The 27,907-nt window shown below is 38.9% G+C and overlaps 2 protein-coding genes across 2 annotated transcripts in view; both read left to right on the top strand.

Moving 5' to 3' along the window:
* The window catches only part of LOC129778873 (chaoptin), a 510,710-nt gene extending 493,752 nt beyond the window's left edge, over window positions 1-16,958 (top strand). The window contains exon 6 of the mRNA XM_055786025.1: window positions 15,963-16,958. Within this exon, the coding sequence (XP_055642000.1) occupies window positions 15,963-16,157 (195 nt within the window). The 3' untranslated portion in view covers window positions 16,158-16,958. The remainder of the gene's footprint in view (window positions 1-15,962) is intronic.
* Window positions 16,959-22,403: 5,445 nt separating this feature from the next.
* On the top strand, window positions 22,404-27,532 carry LOC129772885 (uncharacterized). Its single transcript, XM_055776414.1, is given in 4 exon segments — window positions 22,404-22,698; window positions 22,795-23,505; window positions 23,562-23,869; window positions 27,225-27,532. Coding segments are annotated over 4 exon segments (1,455 nt in total). The 3' UTR covers window positions 27,366-27,532.
* The last annotated feature ends 375 nt before the right edge of the window (window positions 27,533-27,907 follow it).

A 27,907-nucleotide genomic window follows, 5' to 3' on the forward strand; every position in this document is an offset into this window, starting at 1 on the left:
AAATGGAGAATAGTGGAGGATCTCCAGAGATGGAGATCTCGGATAATGAATCCCATGCAAGATCTGGGAAAAAACATAAACGGGTCCCTCAAAACGAAGATAATTCTTCTGGGGACGAATCTGCTCATCCTTCCAAGCCCCCTTCTAAGAAAATAGCAAGCCTCCCTTCTGAACCCACTGTTACTTCCACTTCCCCTCTCCCATTATCGATTTTGCTTCCCCCTTCTGATGTTTCCGAGCCAACCCAATCCTCGTCCTCGTCTTCTCCCTCTGTTGTCTTCGCTCCACGTGTCAGAGTTTATCGAGAAGATGCACCTGGAACTGGCCCGTGGGTTGTTTTCCTCCGGCCAAAACCGAAAGGAAAAAGCCTTAACGTGATTCAGATCATGAAAGATCTGGCCAGATACTCTTCTGTATCTGAAATTCGCAGGGTTAGACCGAACAAATTGCGGGTTGTCGTGAATGAACGGAAACACGCAAACGAGATTGTTGCTGACCAACACTTCACTCTCGAATATAGAACATTTATACCCTCCCATAACGTAGAAATTGAGGGGGTGATAACTGAAACGGGTCTGACGAGCGAACAAATAAAAAAAGAAGGAAAAGGCAAGTTCAAGAAGCTTCCCTCAATGGAAGTAAAGATCTTGGACTGTCGCCAACTCGGGAAACTCTCCCATGATGGGGACCAAACTAAATTTACGCCGTCAGACTCGTTTCGAGTCACCTTTGCTGGTGCCGCCCTCCCTGACTACGTTATGGTGGACAAATTGAGACTACCTGTGCGACTCTTCGTGCCAAAGCCCATGACTTGCAACAAATGCAAGTCAGTTGGTCACACTTCAGATTATTGTGCCAACAAGGAGCGCTGTGCCACTTGCGGAGAGCAACATGAGGGGAAATCCTGCAGTGCGACTGAGCATAAGTGTTCATATTGCGGAGGATCCCCACACGCGCTCTCAGCTTGTGAAACTTACAAGAGTCGCTGGGAGAAACAGAAGCGCTCTTTAAAGGAACGCTCGAACTTGCCCAACAACAACAACAACCAATCTCAACACACAATATCTTTTCCACGTTGCCAGTTGATGAAATGGAAGCGGACACAGCTAGCGGGGGCACACCGTTTATTTTCAAAGGGAATCCCCGGCGCAAAAATGTGACCACTCCCAAAGTTCAAGAACAAGTCCCCCCGGTGATACCCCCAGTTAGCCTGCCTAAAAAATCGAGTGCAACGGTCAAGCAAAATCAGGTTCCTCCTGGCTTCCGTGGGAATATTGAGTTCACCTTCGAACGACCCAGCACTCGAGGGGACATCAAAAACCCCAACTGTCCCTGTTTTTCCGTCCAGCTCAACTTCCCAATCGGGATTTATAAAGTTGTCTGACCTTTTGGATCAAATCTTCAAGTGTTTTAATGTTTCCGACTCCATCAGAACCATTGTCATTTCAATGCTTCCAGTATTAAAGGCAATTTTGCAACAATTGATGCAAACATGGCCCCTCCTTGCAATGATTATCTCTCTTGATCTCTCTTGAGAGGTCGGAGATATCACTGTTTTACAGTGGAATTGTCGTAGTCTTATCCCTAAATTGGATACATTCAAATTTTTAATTCATAAGTTCAATTGTGATGTTTTTGCTCTGTCCGAAACTTGGCTTTCTTCGCGAGATGATATCTCTTTCCACGATTTTAATATTATACACTTGGACCGCGATGACAGATACGGAGGGGTACTATTGGGGATCAATAAGTGCCACTCATTTTTTCGAATTGACCTTCCACCTATTGGAGGGATCGAAGCTGTTGCTTGTCATGCAAACATCAGAGGCAAAGACCACTGTATTGTCAGCTTGTATTGGCCTCCGAGAGCTGCGGTTAGCCGCAAACAACTTGATGACATGTGCTCACTCCTTCCTGAGCCACGATTGATCTTGGGAGACTTCAACTCTCATGGAACTGCCTGGGGGGAACAGTACGACGACAATCGTTCATTGTTGATATATGACCTTTGTAACAACTTCAATATGACCGTTTTGAACACTGGGGAAACAACACGTGTACCTAAACCTCCTGCTAACCCAAGTGCTCTTGACCTCTCGCTTTGCTCGAATTCACTATCGTTAGATTGCAAGTGGAATGTAATCCAGGATCCCAACGGTAGTGACCACTTGCCAATCAAAATTTCTATCACCAATGGGTTGAATTCTTCTGAATCAATAAACATGGCATACGACCTCACAAGACACATTGACTGGAAAAAATATGCGGACGCGATTGCTCTAGCCATCAATTCCAGAGATGGTTTGCCTCCATTGGAGGAGTATAACTTCATTTCTCGTTTGATATATGACAGCGCGGTTCGCGCTCAAACGAAACCCATCCCAGGTTCCACTATTCGTCGAAGGCCTCCCAATCTATGGTGGGATAGCATATGTTCCAAGCTTTATGTAGAAAAATCGAATGCATTTAAAGCTTTTCGGAAACGTGGAACCATTGAGAATTTTCAAACGTATTTGGACCTTGAAAATCAATTTAAAAACTTGATCAAAGGGAAAAAACGTGCTTATTGGCGATATTTCGTGGGAGGTTTGTCACGAGAAACGTCAATGAAAAAATTATGGAAAGTGGCTCGAAACATGAGAAATCGCTCTTCAACGAATGAAAGCGAAGAATATTCACATCGATGGATTTTGAATTTTGCACGGAAGGTTTGTCCTGATTCCGCTCCTGTGCAAAACATTGTTCGAGATATACCACAAGGTAGGTGCGATCTTGATTCCGAGTTTTCGATGGTAGAATTCTCTCTTGCTCTCCTTTCATGTAACAATTCTGTTCCGGGATCGGATCGAATTAAGTTCAACTTGTTGAAAAACCTCCCTGATGTGGCGAAACATCGCTTGTTGAATTTATTCAATCGGTTTCTGGAGAATAATATTGTTCCAGATGATTGGAGACAAGTACGAGTTATAGCTATTCAAAAACCTGGAAAGCCCGCGTCCGACTTCAATTCGTACCGCCCAATAGCAATGCTGTCTTGTATACGGAAATTGTTGGAGAAAATGATCTTGTTTCGCCTTGATCGATGGGTTGAAACGAATGGCCTACTCTCAGATACACAATATGGGTTCCGCAGGGGCAAGGGGACGAATGATTGTCTTGCGTTGCTTTCTTCAGAAATTCAAATGGCTTACGCCGAAAAAAAACAAATGGCTTCAGTATTCTTGGACATAAAGGGGGCCTTTGATTCTGTTTCAATAGAGGTTTTGTCAGACACATTACACTCTCGGGGTCTGCCGTCTCTATTGAATAATATATTATATAACTTAATTTGTGAGAAACATTTGAACTTTTCTCACGGAGATTCGGCAGTAAGTCGGGTCTCTTACATGGGCCTCCCTCAGGGCTCCTGTTTAAGCCCCCTTTTGTACAACTTCTATGTAAGCGACATTGACAATTGCCTTACACAAAATTGCAGCTTAAGACAACTTGAAGATGACGGAGTGGTGTCTGTCGTAGGATCAAACGAATCCGACCTGCAAGAACCCTTACAAGATACTTCGAATAATTTTTCAACCTGGGCCATTGGGCTAGGGATCGAATTCTCCACGGAGAAAACAGAGATGGTGGTTTTTTCTAGGAAGCATAGACCAGCAAAACCAAAGCTTCAACTTTTGGGTAAACCGATCACTCATGCTATGTCATTCAAGTATCTTGAGGTCTGGTTCGACTCCAAATGTACTTGGGGGGCCCATATTAGGTATCTGAGTAAAAAATGCCAACAAAGAATAAACTTTCTCCGTACAATTACCGGCACCTGGTGGGGAGCCCATCCCGAAGATCTTATAATGTTGTATCGAACAACTATTCTCTCAGTGATGGAGTATGGCAGTTTCTGTTTTCAATCAGCTGCCAAAACACACCTCATTAAACTCGAGCGAATTCAGTATCTTTGTCTCCGTATTGCGTTGGGATGTATGCCCTCAACGCATACCATGAGCCTCGAGGTTTTGGCAGGCGTACTCCCACTAAAAGATCGCTTCGATTTATTATCTCTTCGGTTCCTCATCCGGTGTAAGGTTATGAACCCATTGGTGATCGGAAATTTTGAACAGCTTATCGAGCTAAATTTTCATTCAGGATTCATGAGCTCATATCATGAATTCATCTCCATGCAGGTTGATCCTTCTTCGTATACTCCCAACCGTGTTTGTTTTCCTGACTACATCAATTTCTCTGTACATTTTGATCTGTCCATAAAGGAGAAAATCCATGGAATTCCAGATTATCATCGATCGGGGATTGTTCCTACGATCTTCAATGCAAAGTATGGGAGTATCAATTGTGATAATATGTACTTTACTGATGGGTCCTCTATGAATGAGTCAACAGGATTTGGAGTGTTCAACGTATTTTTTAGCACCTCACACAGTCTTCAGAATCCTTGCTCGGTATATATTGCTGAATTGGCAGCGATATACTGGGCGCTGGACAGCGTCGCCTCACGACCTGTTGAACACTATTACATTGTAACGGATAGTCTGAGCTCTGTCGAAGCTATCCGTTCAGTGAGGCCGGAAAAGCACTCGCCGTACTTCCTTGAAAGAATACGAAAAAATTTGAGTGCTTTAACCAGACGCTGTTATGTCATTACCTTTGTCTGGGTCCCTTCACATTGCTCAATTCCGGGTAATGAGAGGGCTGACTCATTGGCAAAGGTAGGTGCAATTGAAGGCGACATTTACCAGCGTCAAATCGCCTTCAATGAATTTTATTATTTAGTTCGCAAAATACCATCGCTAACTGGCAACGCAAGTGGAATGAAGATTAATTGGGCCGGTGGTTTCACTCGATTATCCCTAAGGTTAGCCTCAAACCGTGGTTCAAAAGTCTGGACTTGAGTCGGGACTTTATTCGCACCTTCTCCCGACTCATGTCCAATCACTGTTCGTTAGATGCACTACTCTCCCGTTTCAATCTTGCCAACAGCAATCTCTGCGTTTGTGGCCAAGGTTATCACGACATCGAACACGTTGTTTGGTCGTGCGAGGTGTATCTGGTCGCCAGATCGAATTTAGAGAACTCCCTTCGGGCCCGAGGAAGACAGCCCAATGTGCCGGTGAGAGATGTGTTGGCTCGGTTAGACCTTGATTACATGTCCCATATATATGTTTTCCTTAAAGCTATAGATCTTCGTGTGTGATTGTCCCTACATCCTTATACCCTCCTTTCCTTCCTTTGCGGGTAATTCGTCCCCTTGCTATAAATAGTAGAATAAAACTATAGATACACGAATAGATTTAAGAATTGAGTGCTCATCAACATTTTTACAATTTCCTTATATCCCATCCTTCTCCTAAAAATATGTCACCCTTCTAAACTCGAGTACACCGCGAGTAATCGGTTTTCCACCTTACTAACCATAGATGTAAGAAAATTGTTTCTATATATATATATATATATATATATATATATATATATATATATATATATATATATATATATATATATATATATATATATATATATATATATATATATATATATATATATATATATATATATATATATATATATATATATATATATATATATATATATATATATATATATATATATAGTTTTAAAATTATATTTAAGAATTCGGCTCCTTTAAACTTAGGTAACTGAGCCTGTAAAAATAAACGAATTAATGAAAAAAAATAAAGGTGTGTTCCAAATTTCAGATCAATCGGTCAACAGGAAGGGAGTCAAATTTCTATTAATGTGGGTCAGCGCTACAGACAAACATGTTACAAACATAGAAACATACAAACAGATTACAGGGCAAGCTAAATAAAACCGTTTAAAAAAATTCTATTCTATTGTTGAAATAATTGGTCTTCTACAGGATGCGTGACGAATTTTTGCAATAAATTTCAAATAGCAATTTCTCATGCTTGCGGAACTAGATTCAGATATTTCTAGCTGCACTGGATAGCTAATTTAATAAGTTAGGTATCAGATGTAGGCTAACAGTGTTGAGTAAACGTAAAGATGTCGAAACAAGAGAATAATCGGTCAGCCGTCGTCGTTTTATTGCGCGCCGGAGCAGGTTCGGTCGGTAAGAGACAAAGTCCGGAAAAACAGTGTATCATATAAAGAAGGCTTGGAAAGGTGAAAAGCTATCATACCCAGAAGAAATACAATACCACTGAAGTAGGAGGATAAAAAAAGTGGGAAAACTAATCAAAAAAAAAACAAAAAAAAATGCAGCGAGGTCAATGAGGTGCATGGTTCGGGAAATCGGGTGTTTGATCTTCTCAATTCGGCGAGTAAAGGCCAAAAACCTTGGTCATAAGTCGTAGACGCTACGCAGAGCGCATTTTAAGAACGCTGCGACCATATCACGGCGATTAGAAAATGCTAAAAAACTCCTGAGTCGGTAATCCTTTTTTTTTTTTTTTTTTTTTATAATTCGTTTATTTGTACAGGCTCAGTTACATAGGTTTAAAGAAGCCAAACTCTCAACTATACTTTTACTATTAACATGTTTTCTTAATTCTACGGTTAATGAAATAGGAAACCGATTACTCGCGGTCGACTCGAGTTTAGAAGGGTGACACATGAGCCCTGGGGGAGGCCCATGTAAGAGATCCGACTCACTGCCGAATCTCCATGAGAAAAATTCAAATGTTTCTCACAAAGCAAGTTATATAACATATTATTCAATAGAGGCGGCAGACCCCGAGAGTGTAATTTGTCTGACAGGACCTCTATTGAAACTGAATCAAAGGCCCCCTTTATGTCCAAGAATACTGAAGCCATTTGTTTTTTTTCGGCGTAAGCCATTTGAATTTCTGAAGAAAGCAACGCAAGACAATCATTCGTCCCCTTGCCCCTGCGGAACCCATATTGTGTATCTGAGAGTAGGCCATTCGTTTCAACCCATCGATCAAGGCGAAACAAGATCATTTTCTCCAACAATTTCCGTATACAAGACAGCATTGCTATTGGGCGGTACGAATTGAAGTCGGACGCGGGCTTTCCAGGTTTTTGAATAGCTATAACTCGTACTTGTCTCCAATCATCTGGAACAATATTATGTTCCAGAAACCGATTGAATAAATTCAACAAGCGATGTTTCGCCACACCAGGGAGGTTTTTCAACAAGTTGAACTTAATTCTATCCGATCCTGGAGCCGAATTGTTACAAGAAAGGAGAGCAAGAGAGAATTCTACCATCGAAAACTCGGAATCAAGATCGCACCTATCTTGTGGTATGTCTCGAACAATTTTTTGCACAGGAGCGGAATCAGGACAAACCTTCCGTGCAAAATTAAAAATCCATCGATGTGAATATTCTTCGCTTTCATTCGTTGATGAGCGATTTCGCATGTTTCGAGCCACTTTCCATAATTTTTTCATTGACGTTTCTCGTGACAAACCTCCCACGAAATTTCGCCAATAAGCACGTTTTTTCCCTTTGATCAAATTTTTGAACTGATTCTCAAGGGCTAAATACATTTGAAAATTTTCAGGGGTTCCACGTTTCCGAAAAGCTTTAAATGCATTCGATTTATCTACATAAAGCTTGGAACATTGGCTATCCCACCATAGATTGGGAGGCCTTCGGGAAATGGTGGAACCTGGAATGGGTTTCGTTTGAGCGCGAACTGCGCTGTCATAGATCAAACGAGAAAGGAAGTTATACTCCTCCAATGGAGGTAAACCATCTCTGGAATTGATGGCTAGAGCAATCGCGTCCGCATATTTTTTCCAGTCAATGTGTCTTGTGAGGTCATATGCCATGTTTATAGATTCAGAAGAATTCGACCCAATGGTGATGGAAATTTTGATTGGCAAGTGATCACTACCGTTGGGGTTCTGGATTACATTCCACTTGCAATCTAACGATAGTGAATTCGAGCAAAGCGAGAGGTCAAGAGCACTAGGGTTAGCAGGAGGTTTAGGTACACGTGTTGTTTCCCCAGTGTTCAAAATGGACATATTGAAGCTGTTACAAAGGTCATATATCAACAATGAACGATTGTCGTCGTACTGTTCCCCCCAGGCAGTTCCGTGAGAGTTGAAGTCTCCCAAGATCAATCGTGGCTCAGGAAGGAGTGAGCACATGTCAACAAGTTGCTTGCGGCTAACTGCAGCTCTCGGAGGCCAATACAAGCTGACAATACAGAGGTCTTTGCCTCTGATGTTTGCATGACAAGCAACAGCTTCGATCCCTCCAATAGTTGGAAGGTCAATTCTAAAAAATGAGTGGCTCTTATTGATCCCCAAAAGCACCCCTCCGTATCTATCATCACGGTCCAAGCGTATAATATTAAAATCGTGGAAAGAGATATCATCTCGCGAAGAAAGCCAAGTTTCGGACAGAGCAAAAACATCACAATTGAAGTTATGAATTAAAAATTTGAATGTATCCAATTTAGGGATAAGACTACGACAATTCCACTGTAAAACAGTGATATCTCCGACCTCTCTATTTGAATTAGACATCAAGAGAGATAATCATTGCAAGGAGGGGCCATGTTTGCATCAATTGTTGCAAAATTGTCTTTAATACTGGAAGCATTGAGATGACAATGGTTCTGATGGAGTCGGAAACATTAAAACACTTGAAGATTTGATCCAAAAGGTCAGACAACTTTATAAATCCCGATTGGGAAGTTGAACTGGACGGAAAAATAGGGACATTTGGGGTTTTTGATGTTCCCTCGAGTGCTGGGTCGTTCGAAGATGAAATATTCCCACGGAAGCCAGGAGGAACCTGATTTTGCTTGTCCGCTGCACTCGATTTTTTAGGCAAGCTAACAGAGGATATAACCGTGGGGACTTGTTCTTGAACTTTGGGAGTGGTCACATTTTTGCGCCGGGGATTCCCTTTGAAAATAAACGGTGTGCCCTCGCTAGCTGTGTCCGCTTCCATTTCATCAACTGGCAACGCGGAAAAGGTATTGTGTGTTGAGATTGGTTGTTGTTGTTGAGCCAGTGGAGAAGCGCCCTTTAAAATTTCCGCAAAAGTACGTTTCGAGCGTTCCTTTAAAGAGCGCTTCTGCTTCTCCCAGCGACTCTTGTAAGTTTCACAAGCTGAGAGCACGTGTGGGGATCCTCCGCAATATGGACACTTATGCTCAGTCGCACTGCAGGATTTCCCCACATGTTGCTCTCCGCAAGTGGCACAGCGCTCCTTGTTGGCACAATAATCTGCTGTGTGACCAACTGACTTGCATTTGTTGCAAGTCATGGGCTTTGGCACGAAGAGTCGCAGTGGTAGCCTCAATTTGTCTACCATAACGTAGTCAGGGAGGGCGGAACCAGCAAAAGTTACTCGAAACGAGTCGGACGGCGTGAATTTTGTTTTTCCCTCTTCCTGGGACACTTTTCCTAACTGTTGGCAGTCCAAAATTTTAACTATCGACCGAGGAAGCTTTTTAAATCTGCCATCTCCCTTTTTTATAAATTCGCTCGTCAGACCCGTTTCTGTAATCACCCCCGAAATTTCTACGTTATGGCAGGGCACATAGGCGCGATATTCTAGGATGAATCTATTGTCGACAACAATTTCGTTAGCTTGCTTCCGATCAGCCACGACAACACGCAGTTTGTTCGGTCTAACCTTTCTCATTTCGACCACGGAGGAATAATTTTTTGTCAGATCTTTCATAATCTGAATGACGTTCAGCGATTTCCCGTTGGGTTTGGGCCGGAAGAAAACAACCCATGGACCAGTTCCAGGTGCATCCTCTGGATAAACCTTGACACGGGGAGAGGACAAAACAGAAGAAGAAGACGAGGACGAGGTTTGGGCGGGAACGGGGACGGTAGAGGGGGGAGATGAGGTGGATGGTTGAGAGGGATCAGGAGCAACAGATGAGGAATGCGAGGTCGATGGTTGAGTTAAAACGGGGGGGTTCGGGGGATGAGTGGCGAGGTTTGTGGATTTCTTAGAGGGGGGCTTTTTAATCGACGACTCTTCTGTATCACACGGAACGCGCTTAAGCGACTTTCCGGCACCTTTTTGTGCAACGGAAAGGGAGTCATCGAAGGAGATCTCCATATTAAAAGACCCCCTACCTTCATCCATCATTTATGTGGCTGATAATTGCAATAGTTTGAATGATTCCTATAACCTAATAAAAAAAAACAAAGAAAAACAAAAAATAATAAAACTACTTGCTAACGCACACCAGTGCGATGATTGCGGTAACGGCTGCTGCTCGATCGGATGATTGCAGACGCCGCTGCGATTGTGCACTTTTCAGTCCGGTGCTCGTTCTCACGTTCTCACTCACAGCGATTCACACGAGATGCACTAGCACAATTGAACTTAGCGATCGGCTGATCGCGTGTTGGGCGCTCGGCACAAATGAAATGGTGTATCACACCACTAAGCGCGTTCTTCCACACTGATATTGTGTGCGTGCGACTGACCACCGTGTCCGACTCCAATTTGCGATGGCGATGAATTGGCGAGAAATGAAAGCCAGCCACTTTGGCAGGCCTTGTTGCGGCTTCTCCACTCGCTGATTGCGAGGTTGAACACAATGTCCACAAGACCACGGTAAACGCGTGATAATAAAAACACCAGGGCGAGTAAGGTTAATAACAGCTCGGTAATCCTCATATTTAATATTTTTCTTTGATGATTTTATTTTCTAATCAGGATCAAAAGGTGATTCCAAAGAATAACAGGTGGCTTGCACCAGATCATAATTAGGTTGCTATCGTCATGTCAATTATGTCCACTCTTCGTAACTTTTAGACAAATATTTTACAATAATGATGTATTTGGAAAAGTTTAAAAAAAAAAAATATAAGCAAATTCATAAAGTTTCATGAACATAGCGCTATAACACGACAAACATATTAAAAGAGCCTATTCAAAATAAAAAAAAATAAAATAAATACGATTTTTTTTTTATTGTTAACATAAAAAAATTCGAAGTTTCGGAAATTCATAAAAATTCGATGTTCCACAAAGTTTGTCAAAAATATTTTTACCATTTTGTACCTATTTTTTAAATTTTCTACATGACGTCGAAAAAATTGAGAAATATGTATGTATATATGACTATATATGACGTAGCGAAATTGTTCTGCTTGTTCGTAACGTCAGTTTTTACCACCTTGTTGTCCTCGTTGTTATTGAACGATTACTGTAATCGATTGTGACCGTGGGTATGCTAACTGGAAAAAGACCACTGCAGAAACTGTTATAAAAACTTGGGTTGGCGTATACTCGTGAGGAACTGAATTAATCATGGATCGACTATCTTAAGCATATTCTACAAAACTACGGCTTTTTTCAGCACCACTAAAACGTTTTACTAAAAGAGTTATTGCAAATAATATCCGGAAAAACAAGCGAATTTGACAAAATTATTTCGTATGCGGCCAGGTCTTGGACACAACCTACTATGAGATTTTTTTTTCTCACTTTTTTACATTCAGCATTTGCAGTTTCTGCGTGTGAAAAGATGACATTTTATACATGAGTTATGTTTTGTGAACTTTTCTTCATAATCATTTCTACTTTCTTAATTTTCAATTGTAAATTAACATTGTTCAATGAACATTTTACGTATTCAAAAATCACTGCTGGTCTATAAAGTAAAAAGGTTTCTTAAAATGGTCATCTCAGATTTTGATGCAATGGCAGATAGATGGTAGATAAATATGTACCCTACAACTCTTCCATACATCGCAACTTGTGCATATTTCGGGCAAAAAAGTTATTGTAACAAAAATCGAGGGGTTATATCCGAGACACGACCGCTTAGGACGTAGAACTACGCAATCTTTTTTTTTTACAAATTTGCTGGTTCATCATTTCGGATATTATTTGCGAATACGTCGAATTTTCATAAATAACTCTTTAGCAAAAAGTTCCGGGGACCCTGACAAGGTTTAATGGCTTGCGTGGTTTTGTAGAATGATTTCGAGAAGTAACGATTCTGTCTTGCCTTTGCGAGAACAATACACTAAGTGGTCATATGTCGCAATATGCTCCTTTATATCAATGCACGCATTGCACGGAATATTTAACGAGAGGAATCTCCCATGCATCGTCATTCCACAAGCATCAAACACGGGTCTAACAAATGTACACAGTTGCAGTGATAAAAATGAAACATCGCGAGAATGACCGTATCAGAGCCGAGAGCCGATGCACACGAGAGCAAATACGAATGGCAGCTAAAAGTATCGAACTCTTCTTTTGTTTCGCCTGTTTTGCCATGGCTCGGATGGTTGCGATAATTTCAATGCCAGATGCACTTCAATTGAAATATTCGCTAGTGTTCACTGCTCGAGGGGAGACATAAAACACAAAACGAGCAGAATATGTAACCTTTGTTGTTTCGGGCACAAAAAGATTCTGAGAATTTTCCTCATAGGAGATGCAATATTTATACGCTTGTAACAGCTTACTTACTATGCAAGGGTGGAGTTTACTTCGCAAATATTTTCTTTTCGCTATCCCCCTTCGTTGTTTCTATTCTAGCGGCTGCATAGGTTGCCCGTTATTGAAAGCTCTGTTCGGGAAAGCACACAAATGGCCAGAACAAATGTATGGGGAAATGGAAATGCTTCCAATTTTCATCAATTTAAACCATATACAAACTATGGGATTGGAATGCATGTACAACAAATCTTAGAAAATTTCCGATTCGGTTGGTATGCAAATCGTTAAAATACGTTCGCAGCCAAAATAGTTATTAACGTTAATTTTATTTCATGAAAACGTGACCTGTTTTCTGATTTGGCACCCTTAATGTAAGACGTAGTAATACGTCGAAACTTTTTCATGATTTTTTTTTGAAAACATTCTATTTTTTTTTGTGTACAGTAGGGTTCCAATGGATGTATGGGGAAAAAACCGACCCTAAAATTTCAAAAAGTTACCCTATACAAAACGCTCACCACCTCGAAAAAACACCCTATGCCGAATTCCAGCTTAATCGGACTTAAGGGAGAGTGGTGCAAAGCGGTCAAAGTTTGAGTTTTTTGAAAATCGGAAAATCACTCAAAGGGGAAATAAAGGAAATCAGGGTTTTGGAAGAAAAAAAATTGATGCCAAATCTTTTAAAATTGCATGAAACGTCAAGATCTAGTGTCATCTCGAAAAAAAAATTGTTGTCATAAATCGGCATTCTGGGACTTTTTTTTTCAGAGTACGAATCGAAAAGTATGGTTTTGGGCGCCAATAAAAATAGTTATCTCGATTTTTCATTCGGAACTTGCTACGAAATGGTGATTTTCACGATAATATACACTATGCAAAATATTAACTCATTCGGCCTTCATTTACTGGTGTCACAAACGTTAAAATTTGAGTTTTTTGACGTAGAACTACGTCTTTCATTAAGGGTGCCAAATCAGAAAACAGATCACATTTTTATGAAATAAAGTTAACGTTAATAACTATTTTTGCTGCGAATGGATTTTGGTGATTTACGTACCAAACGAATCGGAAATTCCCTAAGATTTGTTATACATATATGATATACATTACAATCCCAAAATTTGTATATGATTTAAATTGATGAAAATTGGAAACATTCTCATTTCCCCATACACTTGTTCTGTCCATTTGTGTGCTTTCCCGAAAAGAGCTGTCAATGGTTATTAGAATGGTTATTTCAAAATTAGCATTATAAAATAATATCCGCAGTTATAAACAAGCGACTTGAATTAAGCTACAGCATAGTTCTACGTCAACAATGCGGTCGTGTCTTGAACAAAAGCTTCTTTAATATATTAAAAAAAATCACCGGAAATCGGGGTTTTAAAAAAAATATTTTGGTGCCAAATGTCCTAAAATTGCATGACACGTCGAGAATTACAGTTATTCAAGAAAAAAATTTGTCCTAAATACTTAAATCTACAACAACTATTCGATAACCGACCGACCGATCAAGAGATTTTTTTGAGAGCTGTCGTTGCTCACTGAATTGAAACATATTGTATTTGACTACAAAAACAATCTGAAAACTGTACTTTAGCATCCAACGGTCACCATAAATCCATTTCTGCCTGTTATTTATTTTTTCTATAACTGTACACCCAGTAAAACAATTGAAAATTTTCGAGAAAAAAACTTGAAAAAGTTTTTGTTAGAAAAACTTTTTTGCCTTAAATATGCACAAGTTGCGATGTATGTATCTGCGATGACCATTTTGAGAAAATCGACTTTTAGTTTTTGAAATCGCTTTTTTTCAATGTAGGATTTTGAAAAGTATTTATTCAGAATTTTTTTCTAAAAATTCATTTATTTTCCTAAAAGTCTTCCCACTTTTTTGTAGGACTTACCATTTTCTAATAAAAACAATTGTATAAAAAAATGATCAAAAATATTTAGCCCTTTCCATATGTTAGTCTAGATAAATTTTCGGAAAACTAAGTATGCCAATTTGCTTAATTAGGTAAGGCCTTCACGCCCAGAAAGTGTCATTAAGTTCTGAAAAGGTCATGTCAATCCTATAGACGAGTTGGCGCGAAATCCGTCTCCTGTTTAAATTCATGTTGAAAATAAGGAATGATTTCTATAAAATATAAGATTTGGTTTACTCGAGAATGGTCTCGTCATTCGTTGAGAATTTGATATTTTTTAACATGAAGATAATTGTCTGCTTTATTCTCGATCAAATGTTCTAAATCCCATTGTAATGAATAAATTTGAATAACTTAATAACTTTTTAATCTAAAAGAGCCGTACGGATTGAGAAGACGAGACATATTAATTTTGTTTATAAATTCAGCCATTCCATGCCAAACCGATATAGTGGTTCTCAGATTTTTGTGAAAATTGGTAGTTTTGTTCTTTATCGCACAATATTACACACAATATTAATAGACCTGTTTTTTCTATTTTTTTAATTAGAATGTTCATTTTCGTTTAACACGTTTTCAATTTTCGTTCAATATTGCTATGCGACTAGACTATCATGCACCTGCATTGATTTGAAGCGACTTTAACATGATTACATTATCAATACTTACTATAATTTCTATTCCTCGACTATCATGTTACACACAGAGACTTCAATCAATTTCTATGAATGCTTTTGTATGTCATAAATGAATTATATTGAATTTAGGACATCTTTCTCGGACTATAAGGAACTCTATATCAATATCAGTTTTTATTAGATTCAATATTTTCTCAATATTTCTCAATATACACTCGACATTTAAATATTTTTTTTTGTCAAAGTAACAAATTATCCTTGTGCTAAATTTATTGGAGTTTCCAAAACTGCATTTCGATTTGCGGTGCGATGGTTGTTTATTGAATTATTCATCATCAAAGACGAAGGAGTAATTTTTCATTCAAACTGAAATATTTCTGTGTGGTAAGGTCCTACAGGAACGTTCTTGGAACCAAAAAAAAAACTGATTGATGAGGTTAATTGGATTTGCTGTTGGGTTGGTTGGCAAAAAATTGTGTTAGTCCAGAATATTCTTGAAAAAACAAAGATAAATCGATTTTTCATTTCTTCCTGATAATGTTGCCCACTACACCTACACACACCAAGATAAAAATATGTTCGAAAAGTATTCTAATACCTGAAGTTGTAGCTTCAAAATGATACGCATCCCATCGATATGCGTTCATTTTTCACGAAGTTACAGCATGTCGAGAATCACTTTAATTTAATTAATTTTATTTTCTGGATTTTTTAAAATTATTCCATTATTGGAGTAAATGTGTTAAGAGTAAATTTCATTTGCGTAAATCTGGAATATAGAATTACACAGAATATTCGCCTCAGAGAAGCACAACGAAGTAAAAGTTCGTGTCTGTTACAAAGACGGCCGTCAACATCAGCTCTCATTATCCACATTATGCAAAAATTCCCATTGTTGAAGATGGTCACTAATCCACACTCTCGCATGCCTAATTAATGAGCCCGCAATAACACACTTCCTGTTTTTTTTCTCTCTCTCTCTTATCCATTTTACAGCGAGCGAAACGAAGTACCTGCACGGATCCGCTGACCGGGCGGCGGCTCCCGTTCCTGGAAATATTCCCCGAGGACCTGCTGTGTCACGCGAGTGCCCTCAGCAGTCTGGCGCTCAAGCTCCGGTTCCGGTTTATGATCATCTGTCTGAACGTGCTGCTAATAGTGGTTCATAAATCTAGGATTTTGATATTTTAATGCTAGTGGGATCCATCTGCACAAACGCCCCCCTCCACTAATGAGGCGATAATAGCAGCAGAAAATAGCAATGTTGCCACATTCGTTACATACATTTTTAAAACAAAACCGTTCGACCGGCGCTCGTTTCGCCACTATTTCCTAGGGATATTAGGAAGCGACACGGATTCCACCCTCCTCGTTTCGCGTGGGCTAAGGTAAGATGCCGGAGGCGATGCTAAAGAGGTAAGACAATGTGTAAGCGGAACAGTATAAATAGCTCTTTTAAAGTCATGTAGCGTTATTAACTCGTTGTATATAATAGTGAATATTTTTATAAGTAAAGGTCCAAATTAGAGTAAAATCTGAAGGTGCGCTAACTGTCGATAGAAGTCGATTGTTCTAGGAAGCAATTGGGCAGTTCTGTCGAGTGTGAGAACACAACAATGCTAGATGTAATCATGAGAGAGAAAAAAAAACAAAAAAAAAATGTTTTAAAGCCAACCGCAAGTGAGTGAAGCGATTTGTTCCCTTTGGAAAGAATAAAAGCTCTTAAAATGTGATAAACGAAAGATTTGCTACATTAATACTGAACGAAGAGGAAGAACAAAGATGAAGATAAACAATCAATAAAATGTACTCAAATCCGGTGGGATCCCTTTCAACCCGCGGAAAGTTTTGGTTTTTTCATAACTAATTTAAATTTTAATTTGATCATTTCTCCACTCTTCCTCCCGGTTAAAACATGGAACCGCTGTTTGAAGCTGACGGAAAGTTTTAAACTGGGAACGAAACAGGAAAACAAATCCACACGACAGCAGCAGGAGGGAAAAAAAGGTAACGCTTAGGTGGTGCAAATACTCATACCAGTGCGATATTTCCACCGTGATTCCACAAATTGGATCGCGGGAAATTCTACTTTTTTTGGTACGCAAATTTGGTTGACTAACAGCAGTCGCGTTTTGAGCTTTTTGTTAACTTTATAATTCCATTTAATCTACGGGATGTGAGCTTCCGGCGAACCGAAAACATTTGCGCAATTGAGTCCATTCTTTCGCCGTGAAATGATATTAAATCGATTCCATCCAACCATCAATGATATTAAAATATGTTGCTATCACCAATCACACGAACATTCGGAACCGAACCAGGCGGGAAATTAATTTTGACATTCCACAGAGACCGAAAATAGGCTCGGCTCCACTTCCCACGGTCGTTTGGATACGGTTCACGCGGGTGGGAATTAAAATCCATTCCCTGAGAAGATCACACTTCCGACTCATTTGCCAATAAGCACACTTCAAACACGGTCACCTCGGAGGACTCGGGGGAGAGGAAAAAAAAGAAACCAGGGGTCCATAAATCGTTCCGAGCAAACAATGAATCTGACAAAACATTCCACTGCGTAGGCGTAGTTGAACATTTTAATTTTCGCTCGTTCTTGGAATGTTCCCGAAACAGTACAATTTGACTCCCCAGAGAGGGGGGGCGGGATGAAGAGAGAGGGGTGCGTAGTAGGTAACCTGTTGCGACACGGCCTTCAATCGGCACCCCAAAATGAAAGCCGTGGAAGCAATTCACATCGTCATCGGCATCGTTCGCACTTTGTTGAAGGGCCTTGGAACAGGGCGCTGATTTGCGTTGGAATGTCGGTGGAATTTTGACATTTTTTGTTTTTTTGTTTTTTTTTTTTTTTGTTCTAGAGGCCTCGATTTCGTCGCAATTATTTCGATTCGATGAGATTGAATAGGAGGGCATTGCGGTATAGTGGGAGGTATTACAAAACGATGCATGACTTCCACTAGTTAATGAGGGTTTTCAATTACTGATGTAACCATATATTGTTACAAAATTAGAATCTCGAATTAAAGTGAACGGAAATTTGACTTTCATCATTTGGATTCCGGGAGCGGTGTTTAAAGGTGTATTCTGTATTCTGATGTGGCACCCTTACTGAAAGACGTAATCCTGCGATAAAAAAGACACTTGAACAATCTGAGCCAAAATTTGTTTCGTCTGTGGCTTTGCCATACTAGCCGAAGTCACCGCTATAACATCGTTCACCCCGAATACTCCATGGAAGCGGATTCACTTGTCCGCGAAAAGTCCATGACTATGCAAAATTTAGCATGGAACATTCCGTATGTTAAAAAATCTCTGCTGCCACTATTCTTTTCTTTCTAATGTAGGACTACGTTTAACAGGAAACTATAGGGTGTATAATGAATACCTGAAAAATGAGCATAGAACGAAAAATGAGAGATTTCGAGCGCTCGGTTATTTTTTTACATCAATGAGATGAGATGTTGGTATCAATCGAGTGAAAATATACGCTTCTATCGTAATAAAAAAATAGTTAGACAATTGAAAGCTATTTAAAAATGTGAAGCATTAACTAAACGTAAATCCCACGTTCTGATTGGTTCAATCTGTGCTTGCAACAACCAAAGCGAGCAACTAACGAAGCAGCGTGGTAAAATTCTGAATGGATGAAAGATTTAAAATCAATACTTCGTTCGCTTTTGCCAACCATCAGTTTCTATTTCCTACCACACTGAACGAATGTGCCAAAAAGGTTTGTTTCCGAATTCTTCAAATAAGTGCATTCGTCCTCGTTTCAGCCAGTGAGCTACCAACATCCAGGTATGGGCGAAATCGCATCGAAATTCGTTCAACAACACTCACTCACAGATAAAACTCACCCTTCTATTCTCCGTTTATGCCTCACTTTATTTGAGACAGAAAATAATAACCTATCATCTTCGCAAAGCTCATTCACGAATTCAACGGAAAAATACTGTCTCGATTCCGCTCATCTATTCTCAGGGAATTTTGCATTCTCTCATTTGCCTCTCGGAGTGACGTTAGATGGTGAGAGAATCAGATTGGAAACTTTTGCTTGAGCCAGCCAGTGTCTCTGTGATACAGTTTACATTCAATTATCGTACATGCAAAATCGTTTGTTTTTCACTCAAATAGCAATCATCGGAGCATCGATCGCGGCTAGTGATCCCCGATTTTTTAAATTAATCGTTCATCAGCTAATCGAATACTTTTCAGTAGTTTGTTATTCGATACGATTAATCGCCTCAAATAATCGATTAATCGATTAATCGTTACACTGAGAGAAATAATTCGTTAGAATAATATTTCTCATTTACTAGAAAGCCATCTGGAATCAAAAAGACGGGTGGGTAATGTCGGGGACATAACCGGAGTGACGTAGGACTATACAAAGGGGACAGCTTTTGTTAAATATATATTTTAAATATATTGTTTTATTTTCTTCTCCTACGTGACCTACGTTCTCCTACCTACCTATCTACCTGAAAACTGTTACTGTTGGATTTACTGTTTACTCTTTATGAATATGTTGATGGTTCTGAAAAGAACCTTTGGTGTTGTGTTTTTGTTATCACTCGATATTCCCATCTTGTTCGGTTAAACCTTCCTGTTTAGCTATTGCGTTTGTCACTCGCCACAGCTTTCACAGTTGAAAAATTTCTTCCCATCCAGCTTGTGACATGTTGTTCAGTAAATTACATTTAATGCAACGTGCCGGAGAAACACTTTGCCACTCACTGAAACTAATTGTTGCCTTGATGAGCGCCGAACCGAAGTTGCTCTGTTCTTGATGAGGGTTTTCTGATTGTCGTGAGCAGCTTTGCAAGCCAACTCGAGCACTCCGACGGCCGGAACTCTATAATCGCTGTTAGGTATACTGGTGCTCCGGCACCAATCCGTTTGGCCTAGTTACCCTTGCGGAGCAATCAGTGAATGCGACCAACAGGGAACTGGAGACCTGCACGGTTCGAGTGAGACTTTGCCTTTCCCTTAACTTGTCCTCCTTTGTTACGTCCACGATGCCGATGCCGTACAACCACACGGGTTTACGGTTTGAAAGAAAATAAGATATTTTTTTGGGGTCCGCGTGTTTTATACTCTAGCGGTACACACTCACAGGATAGAGACAAATCGGCAGACTCAGCCAGAGGGGCGAGTCCAACGAGACGAACGAATGAGCGTTAAAAGGGAGCGATGGCAAAAAATACATTCATTACGACTTGTTCGCTCGTTGGATTCACATGCAGGCTAAAAAGGGTCCTTTTCAGGATCACAAAATTATCTTCAATCTAAAGAGTTTATTGTTTTGTTATCACTCGATATCCCCATCTTGTTCGGCTAAACCTTTCTGTTTAGCGATTGCATTTGCCACTCGCCACAGCTTTCACAGTTGGAAAATTTCTTCCCATCCAGCTTGTGACATATTTTACAGTAAATTACATTCAATGGCACGTCGCATTACCACCACTCATAATTCATAATTTCATAATTTGGACCCCGAACTCTATGTTTACAAAAATGTCCAACTAAATATGTCGCAATACAGGTCCGTCCAATTAGCTAAATGTCGAGATAAGTGTAAATTACTGTACTTTCAATCTAGAAGCAATTTAAGAATCGGTGAAAATCAATAAGCTCAGAACAACTTCCAAATTCACATACTCATCATATTCTGGCAAACAAATTATGAAAAAATCAATTTGTGTTTTATTATTATTTTGGATATTGTTTTAGAAAGCATTGAACTGTATTTCCTAAACTCTTTTTTGGAAGGTTTAATGGCCCTGAAAAGCGCCTTGTTTTATGGAATGGTTCCAATTTAGAAAACTTAGTACTCGTGGTTTTGAAAAAAACCATTTCGAACGCCCTCGATGCCGCCTTGTTCTGGATTTGCCACCAAAGCAGTTTGTATAAAGAACAAACTTATTTATTCTGCTACCTGATGCCGTTTTGCGATTGCGTTTGCCACTCGCCACTCGCTGCAACTGCCTGTTGTCTTGATGTCCACCGAACCGAATGTGTTCTGTTCCGAATGCGGGTTTTCTTATCGTCGCGAGCAGCTTTGCCGGCTAACTCGATCACTTCGGCGGCCGAAACTATATAACGCCGGCTAGGTGAACTGGTGCACTGGTCCTAACGCGCTCGGCCTAGCTACCCTTGCGGGGAACTCCAGATCAACACGGTTCGAGCGGGATTTTGCCTTTCCCTTCACTTTTCCTCCTTTACTATTTCCAGACATGGCTGCTTGGGTTGGTTTGTTGATGTGTTGTGATGCGAACCGATGTGGTGTACGGTTTGAATGAGAATGATCGTTACGGCAGCGGAGCGGGGATTTTTAAGCAGACTGGCTGGCTAGAGAATTACGCATGTGTGAGACTGCGACCAATGTTTCGTTAATTTTTTTCTTTTTTCTTTCCAATCGTGCTTCATTCTATTTCGCTGCTGCTCTGGTTGCCCGTTTTGGTCGGTACGATTTGAGGAGCACAAAATGGACCAATCAAAAATGGGCACATAGTGCATTTTGACAATGCTTGATATTTTACAATTATTCAATTATTTATCTCAAGAAAAATGAAATGTTATTCGTTATGATAGATGCGTAGATATATTTCCTATCAATTGATGCAAAAACCTTTGCGATCTATTGAGAAATGCTCGAGTTATAAGCGTTCCATCTTCCATCTTGCATTTTTTCCTACTTGTTCAGTGCCTAGATTTCCATTTCACCCCCTATATCTTCCGGTTAGACGTAGTCCTACGTCAAAAAGTGTTCATCCCGCCTGAAAATCAATTATTATCGTTCACGCTCCCTTAGACTCGTAAACGAAGCTCAATTCGCGTTGACGGCATTGAGCTTCGTTGACCAGTTAGGGGATCGTCAAAGATAATGATTGATTTTCGGGATAAAACTGCAGCGACCGTACGTTTTTTTTTCTCTGGGTTTGGATCGATTAATCGACGTAAATTATTCGTTCGCTTCGATTATTGGTTGCACAGTATTCGTTCGATTAATATTCGATTTCTGTAGGAAGTATTCGATTAATCGATTAATCGAACGATTATCGGGGATCACTAATCGCGGCAGTAAAATACAGGCAGGTAATTGAAATGGAGTTGTTTCCTGTTCACTATTGTAATAAAATGTTTTTGTTTATAGTATGAAACGATCTAAGCCAACGCAAAAGACAGTATTAACCCAAGTTATTGGTGTGCGGGAAGGTAGATTCATTTGCATTGCCGATAACAAATGCATTTATGAGCAAAAAGTGTTGAATTATGGGAACTTCAAGCGGCATATTAAAAACAAACATCCAAGTGTTTATGATAGGTTGGGGTTGCTATCGTTTGAAGCTGTTTATTCTGATTCATCGACAGTCAACAAAAAAACCTAAAAAACTATTAGTGGAAACAGGCAAAGGCAAAATGATATTCGGAACCATGCAACTGTTAACTGAAAGTCATATGTCATATTATTTTTTTGAAAAAGGCAAAACTCTTCTTGAGTCACAGTACGTAGCTGCAGGTCTTCACATTAACAGGAAGACAATCTCAGACTTGGTTGATAAAGCTGCTATTCTGATGCGTATTTTTGTTAAGAAAGAAATGGAAACAAAATTAATAAGCCTCAAAATTGACAGCGCTTCACGTAAAAATCGCCAAATATTTGGTATTAATGCGCAGTACTATCACAATGGCGAAATGTTATTTCGAAATCTTGGTGAGTTTAAACCGTCTGTAGACACTTCATCAAATTTTGAAAGCATTTTTTCTCAACTATTTCAACTTATTTTTCTCTGCAATTAATTTTTTTCAGCCCTAAAGGAAATGCATTGTCGACAGACGAAGGAAAATCTAACAGAAACATTAGAGTATGTGCTCAACCAATATGGTGTTAAATTGAACCAAATTTATTCTGTCGCCCACGATAATGGTAGCAATATGGTGGCGACAGTTGGATTGTTGAAGAAAATGTTGGAGAAACCTAATTTAAATAACTGCCCACCAATTAATTTGCTCCTTGCTAATGAAGAAGCTTGTGGCATTTTCGAGCATGCTGATGATACTTGTAATTTCGAGCATGCTGATGATACTTGTAATGACACGGATGACGACGACGACAACGAAGCTGTATCTAAGTATCAGTTTTGTACTCCATCCAATAGTGCATTACCTGCAAACGATTTTTTTGATAAAAACCGAGAAGAGACACGATTTGTTGCACCAGGCGAAGAAAACGACGACTATGAATTCGAGGGAATACTTGATAGTACGCGATGTGCGGCGCACACGGCTCAATTGGCTGTGTGGGATGTCATACGTCCATACAAACAACGTATCGCGAAGATCCAAGGCATAGTTGTAAAGCTGCGAAACCGTAAATATCATAAATGTTTCAAAACTCACGATGCTCATCTACCTCCTATCGCCAATGATACAAGATGGAATGGAAAGTATCTAATGGTGGCATCCCTACTTAAACAACGGCAATTTTTCAATTTGTAGAAGACAAGTTTTCCCGAAACAGGTGAAATCGTATTATTTTCAAATAATTTAATTTTGTATACCATTTTCATTTTGTAGATCTTACTCAACACTGGCCATTCATCGAGAAGTTTTGTGAAGCCTTTGAACCTGCTTTCATACTTACGCTTAAACTGCAAAAAGTACATTGTGCATTGTCTGAATTTTACACGTATTGGCTACAGTGCCAAGCAAACCTGGATAAATTAAAAGCCAACGAGCTCGCCGTACAATTGTTAGAGACTTTCAAAACACGAGCTCAAAAACTGGTTAGTACATTGCAGTTCAAAGCATGCATGTACTTAGACCCTAGATATAATTTTTTGGGTGCAAGGCGTATATCTACGGAGGACAAAGCGAAAGTTCAGGTAAGAATTGTTTTCGTCATTTGATGAATAACGATTATTTGATAAGAAAAAAAGTTAAAATGTATTAGCTTCCTAATTTCACAGACATTTCTCCTCAACTTGCATCATCGACTCAATGACATCGAAGGTATAAGAACAGAGCAGACTCCAGCTAGTGAGCCGCAGGACGATTTGGATATATATATCTCGTCATTTTTTGAAGAAGAGAATATTCCGATGGGACTATCACACTCTACCGACGAATCAGTACTTTCTCAAATCAAAGAACTGGAAATACGGGAGAAAGTACCAATAATTCAGTCCACAATACATGCTGATCCAAATGCTCAATTCGATTTACTTAAGTATTGGGAATCGCAGAAAATAACTTCACCGATACTGTACCGTTTAGCGATGGTAGTTTTAGCAGCCCCTTCTACTCAGGTATCTGTGGAGAGGGCTTTTAGTGGCCTAAAACTAATCCTCACAGACCATCGAACGCGATTAAGTGAAAATTCAGTGGAAAATTTGCTTGTGTTGAAACTCAACTCAGATCTACTTCCTAAAGTTGCTGAAATGTTGAGCAATGACATCGGATTGCAAGCTAATATAAATCTTTAGCTTAGTTACCTTAAACATTACTATATATTTATAATGTATTACCTGAATTGATGCTCAGATAAAATAAACGATTGAAATCATATACAATGATCTATTTGTTCCGTTATTAGTCAATTTCCATTCTATTTTATTTCTTTTGAGACAATTTCCGTTGTCTATTGAAATACGTTTGAAGAAAACAGTACGTAATATAGGAATATTATATACTGCATTCCATAGGAAATTCCTAGTTATTATTTTATGTAAAATATTTGATAAAATGCACGCTTCAGTTTTAGACGTTCCAGATTCTGACATTCTTATTTGAGAATCCTTATTGGATTCTTCCCTATATTCTGGTTAGATTATCTCATTAAATCTATTTGTAAAGGGGTGCTGCAATGACACTTGCAAAAAAAATGGATTTGTGTTCGTGATTATTGATTGAACCTGTTTTCAAAAACATCAAAAAATCAGAGATATATTCTTTTTCGTTTTGGAGTTATGATTTTTTTGAATTAACATGTTTTTAGTCCTCGTTCGATATTCCTCTGTGTGAATAGAATTTCATTTTTCTACGAACGTGATATTTTTTCAAAGAGAACTAGCTCATTGAATTTAATTTAATATGTCGATTATCTGAATCGGTTCAGTAGTTATGATTTTTTGAAAACGTCATTTTTGGAAAAAAGGAGGAAACTGATTTATTTTACTATCGATTAGCTTTGAGAAATCATAATTCAAAAACGAAATAGAACACATCTCTTTTTTGAATATATTATGTGAAATTTCCTCAGCTTTTAAGAAAAAATATAAAAAAATACAGCGCCCTTGATCCCGAGACCATGAAGACTATAAAACCAAATATAATCAATAATCATACGAAGATACAATTCATTATTTTTGCAGCTGTAGCATATTTTTCAAAAAAGACCGGCTAACTGGCTTTAATTTGATATGTCAATCATCCGAATCGATTTAGTAGTTCAAAAGATATGAAATCGATTTAGTAGTTCAAAAGATATGAAAAAGTCATTTTTCTAAAAAAGGGGAAAAATTAGATTTTTCGGACCACCCTAAATTGAAATGGACACCCTTATGAAAAAATAAAAAAAATACGGGTCTGATATTTTGTGATAAAGAACCAAACTTCCACGAAAATCTGAAAACCGCTATATCGTTTTGGCATGGAATGGCTGATATATAATGCTGATGGAGATACAAGGCTTGAATGCTAACAAGGAAGAGAGTAGAAGGGAAAATAAAATAATACATGAACGCAGATTGAGCCTATTTTGAATCAATCGTTATTTTGTTTCGAGCGATCCTTCCAAAGGAGCATTCATGCATCGAATGTTGTTTTCCATTCTTTGTTTTGTTACGTTCACTCTCAGTTCCGATTGTAGATGGTCGGATAGTGAAAAAAAAAATCATCGTGCAATATCACGATTGTTTGGTGCATTCTCTTCGCCATGATTATTCCAAGCAGATACAAGTGTGATTTATAATCAGATGTGGAGAAATGAGTGAATGAATTTTTCCATACTTGCCAACATCCACTCATAGAGTCTTTGTTAGAGGCTTTGCATGCGTTGGACATTTTTCGGATGACCATCCGCTGTGTTTCCGTACAATTATGTGCGCGACCCATTTTTCGGTGACTGCAACTAGAATTCGAGAATTAAAACCGTACATACTTTTTGTTTAAATGATAGATATTAATCAGGATCCGAAAAAACACAAAATACCACTGAAAAACTTTAACACTTTTCTTTAAAAAAATCGGTCGAAACAATTCAAAACAGCCGAAGCGAGGAACTGGTCCTAAATATTGTCGCGTCATTTTAGTTGTTAAGTATGCCTAAGGTGAAGGTGCCACAATGGCGCTCATTCCTTTCATCATCTGCTGGCGCACTGTATAGTGAAAAACGTCGGAAAACTCGAGCTAGTGCTCTGAAATTTTCATTTTCATTTTTCAATTTTCGGCAATGGTTTTGTTCGAATTGGTGAAAGCATCGTTACTTTTCGACACTGATGCCAGACAACATTATTGAAACAACTATGAAAACCACTCAATAAAATGTTATTCCTGAGTCACAGCGTTTCATGTCATGAAAATCAATAGAATAAAATTGTGTTGATATCAATAAAATTATTATTTTCACGTATAATGGGTTTATAATGTAGTTTTAGCAACTTTAGCATTGGTTAAACAAATTATATTGCAGAGCTCGGAACACTGCCTTTGCTTTCAAAAACAGTAAACGGAAAAGTATTATATTCAATCAAAATGCCTCGGCCAACGAAGAGAAGGGTTAAGGCTCTCCAACGTGAATATGTGAAAACAATACGATCAACGAAGGAATATATTAAGGAATTATCAACATCGAGTTACTATACGGAAAAACGTGTTAATACCAAAAGAGTCCCAATTCGCATGTGTTATGAGTTTGCTCATGTTACGCTCGCGTATAATCAGAATTTTACTTCATATGCAAATGCACCTTCTGTATATATTTATATTTGCAATTGTTCATCGGAACATATCGTTCATACATTTTACTTTAGTATTTAATTGTTTTTTGTTTTTTTTTTCAAATGTATTCAAAGACTCGTGTCAATGAAGTGCTACACAGTTTAATAAGTGAATTGATCTATTTACGTGTGCTTTGCTCTTCTCTCACAAACACTATTACCCCATTTTTACACGTGGTTTTACCTATTTTACCTATTTTTACCTATTTTTTTTTTTTCCAAAATATATATTTTTATCAAGGCTCATATGGCGTTAGCCTGGTGTGCCCGGCACGGGATACTTCCTATTGGGATGCAGCTGACCATTAATCAGCGACGCCCCCCTTGTATGTACCCCATATCTAGCGTGGTGCGTCTTCTCGACTCGAGGAATCCAGGATAGAATGGTCACTAGCCGGCGCAATCATCAGCTCGTGTAAAGTTGTCATGAGCGGTACAACCTTTGGCTCTTGTTGAATGATCAGTGGACTGCACAACCTTCGGCCCGTGCATCTGTAAAGAGTGTGTGTATGTATTGCCGCGACTAAGTAAAAGTTTATAGATCGGATAGGAGGGATATGAAACAGGGACACAGTAGTAGGAACCACCTCCACCTTCAGCTTAAACGCATTTTTTTATGAATGCACTAGCTGACCCGGCCAACGTTGTTCTGCCTTATGCATCATTGCAAGTGGATATGTTGTTTTTCGTTACTCATGTGTTCATAGTTGTTTTTAACATACCGAGGAATGGAGCGCCAAGACGATGACAGCCGAGGAAAAAAATAAGAAAACAAACCATGACTTTTCTTAATTCAATGTATTTCATGTTTGATCTCTTGAAAGTTAAATGTAAAGTGAAAAAAATATATATTTTTGAAATAAAATAATATAAATTAAGAAAATAAATAAATAAATAAAATCAATATTATGATATTTCAACTGC

The sequence above is a fragment of the Toxorhynchites rutilus genome, chromosome 3 (genome assembly GCF_029784135.1).
Source record: "Toxorhynchites rutilus septentrionalis strain SRP chromosome 3, ASM2978413v1, whole genome shotgun sequence".
NCBI classification, from domain to species: domain Eukaryota; kingdom Metazoa; phylum Arthropoda; class Insecta; order Diptera; family Culicidae; genus Toxorhynchites; species Toxorhynchites rutilus.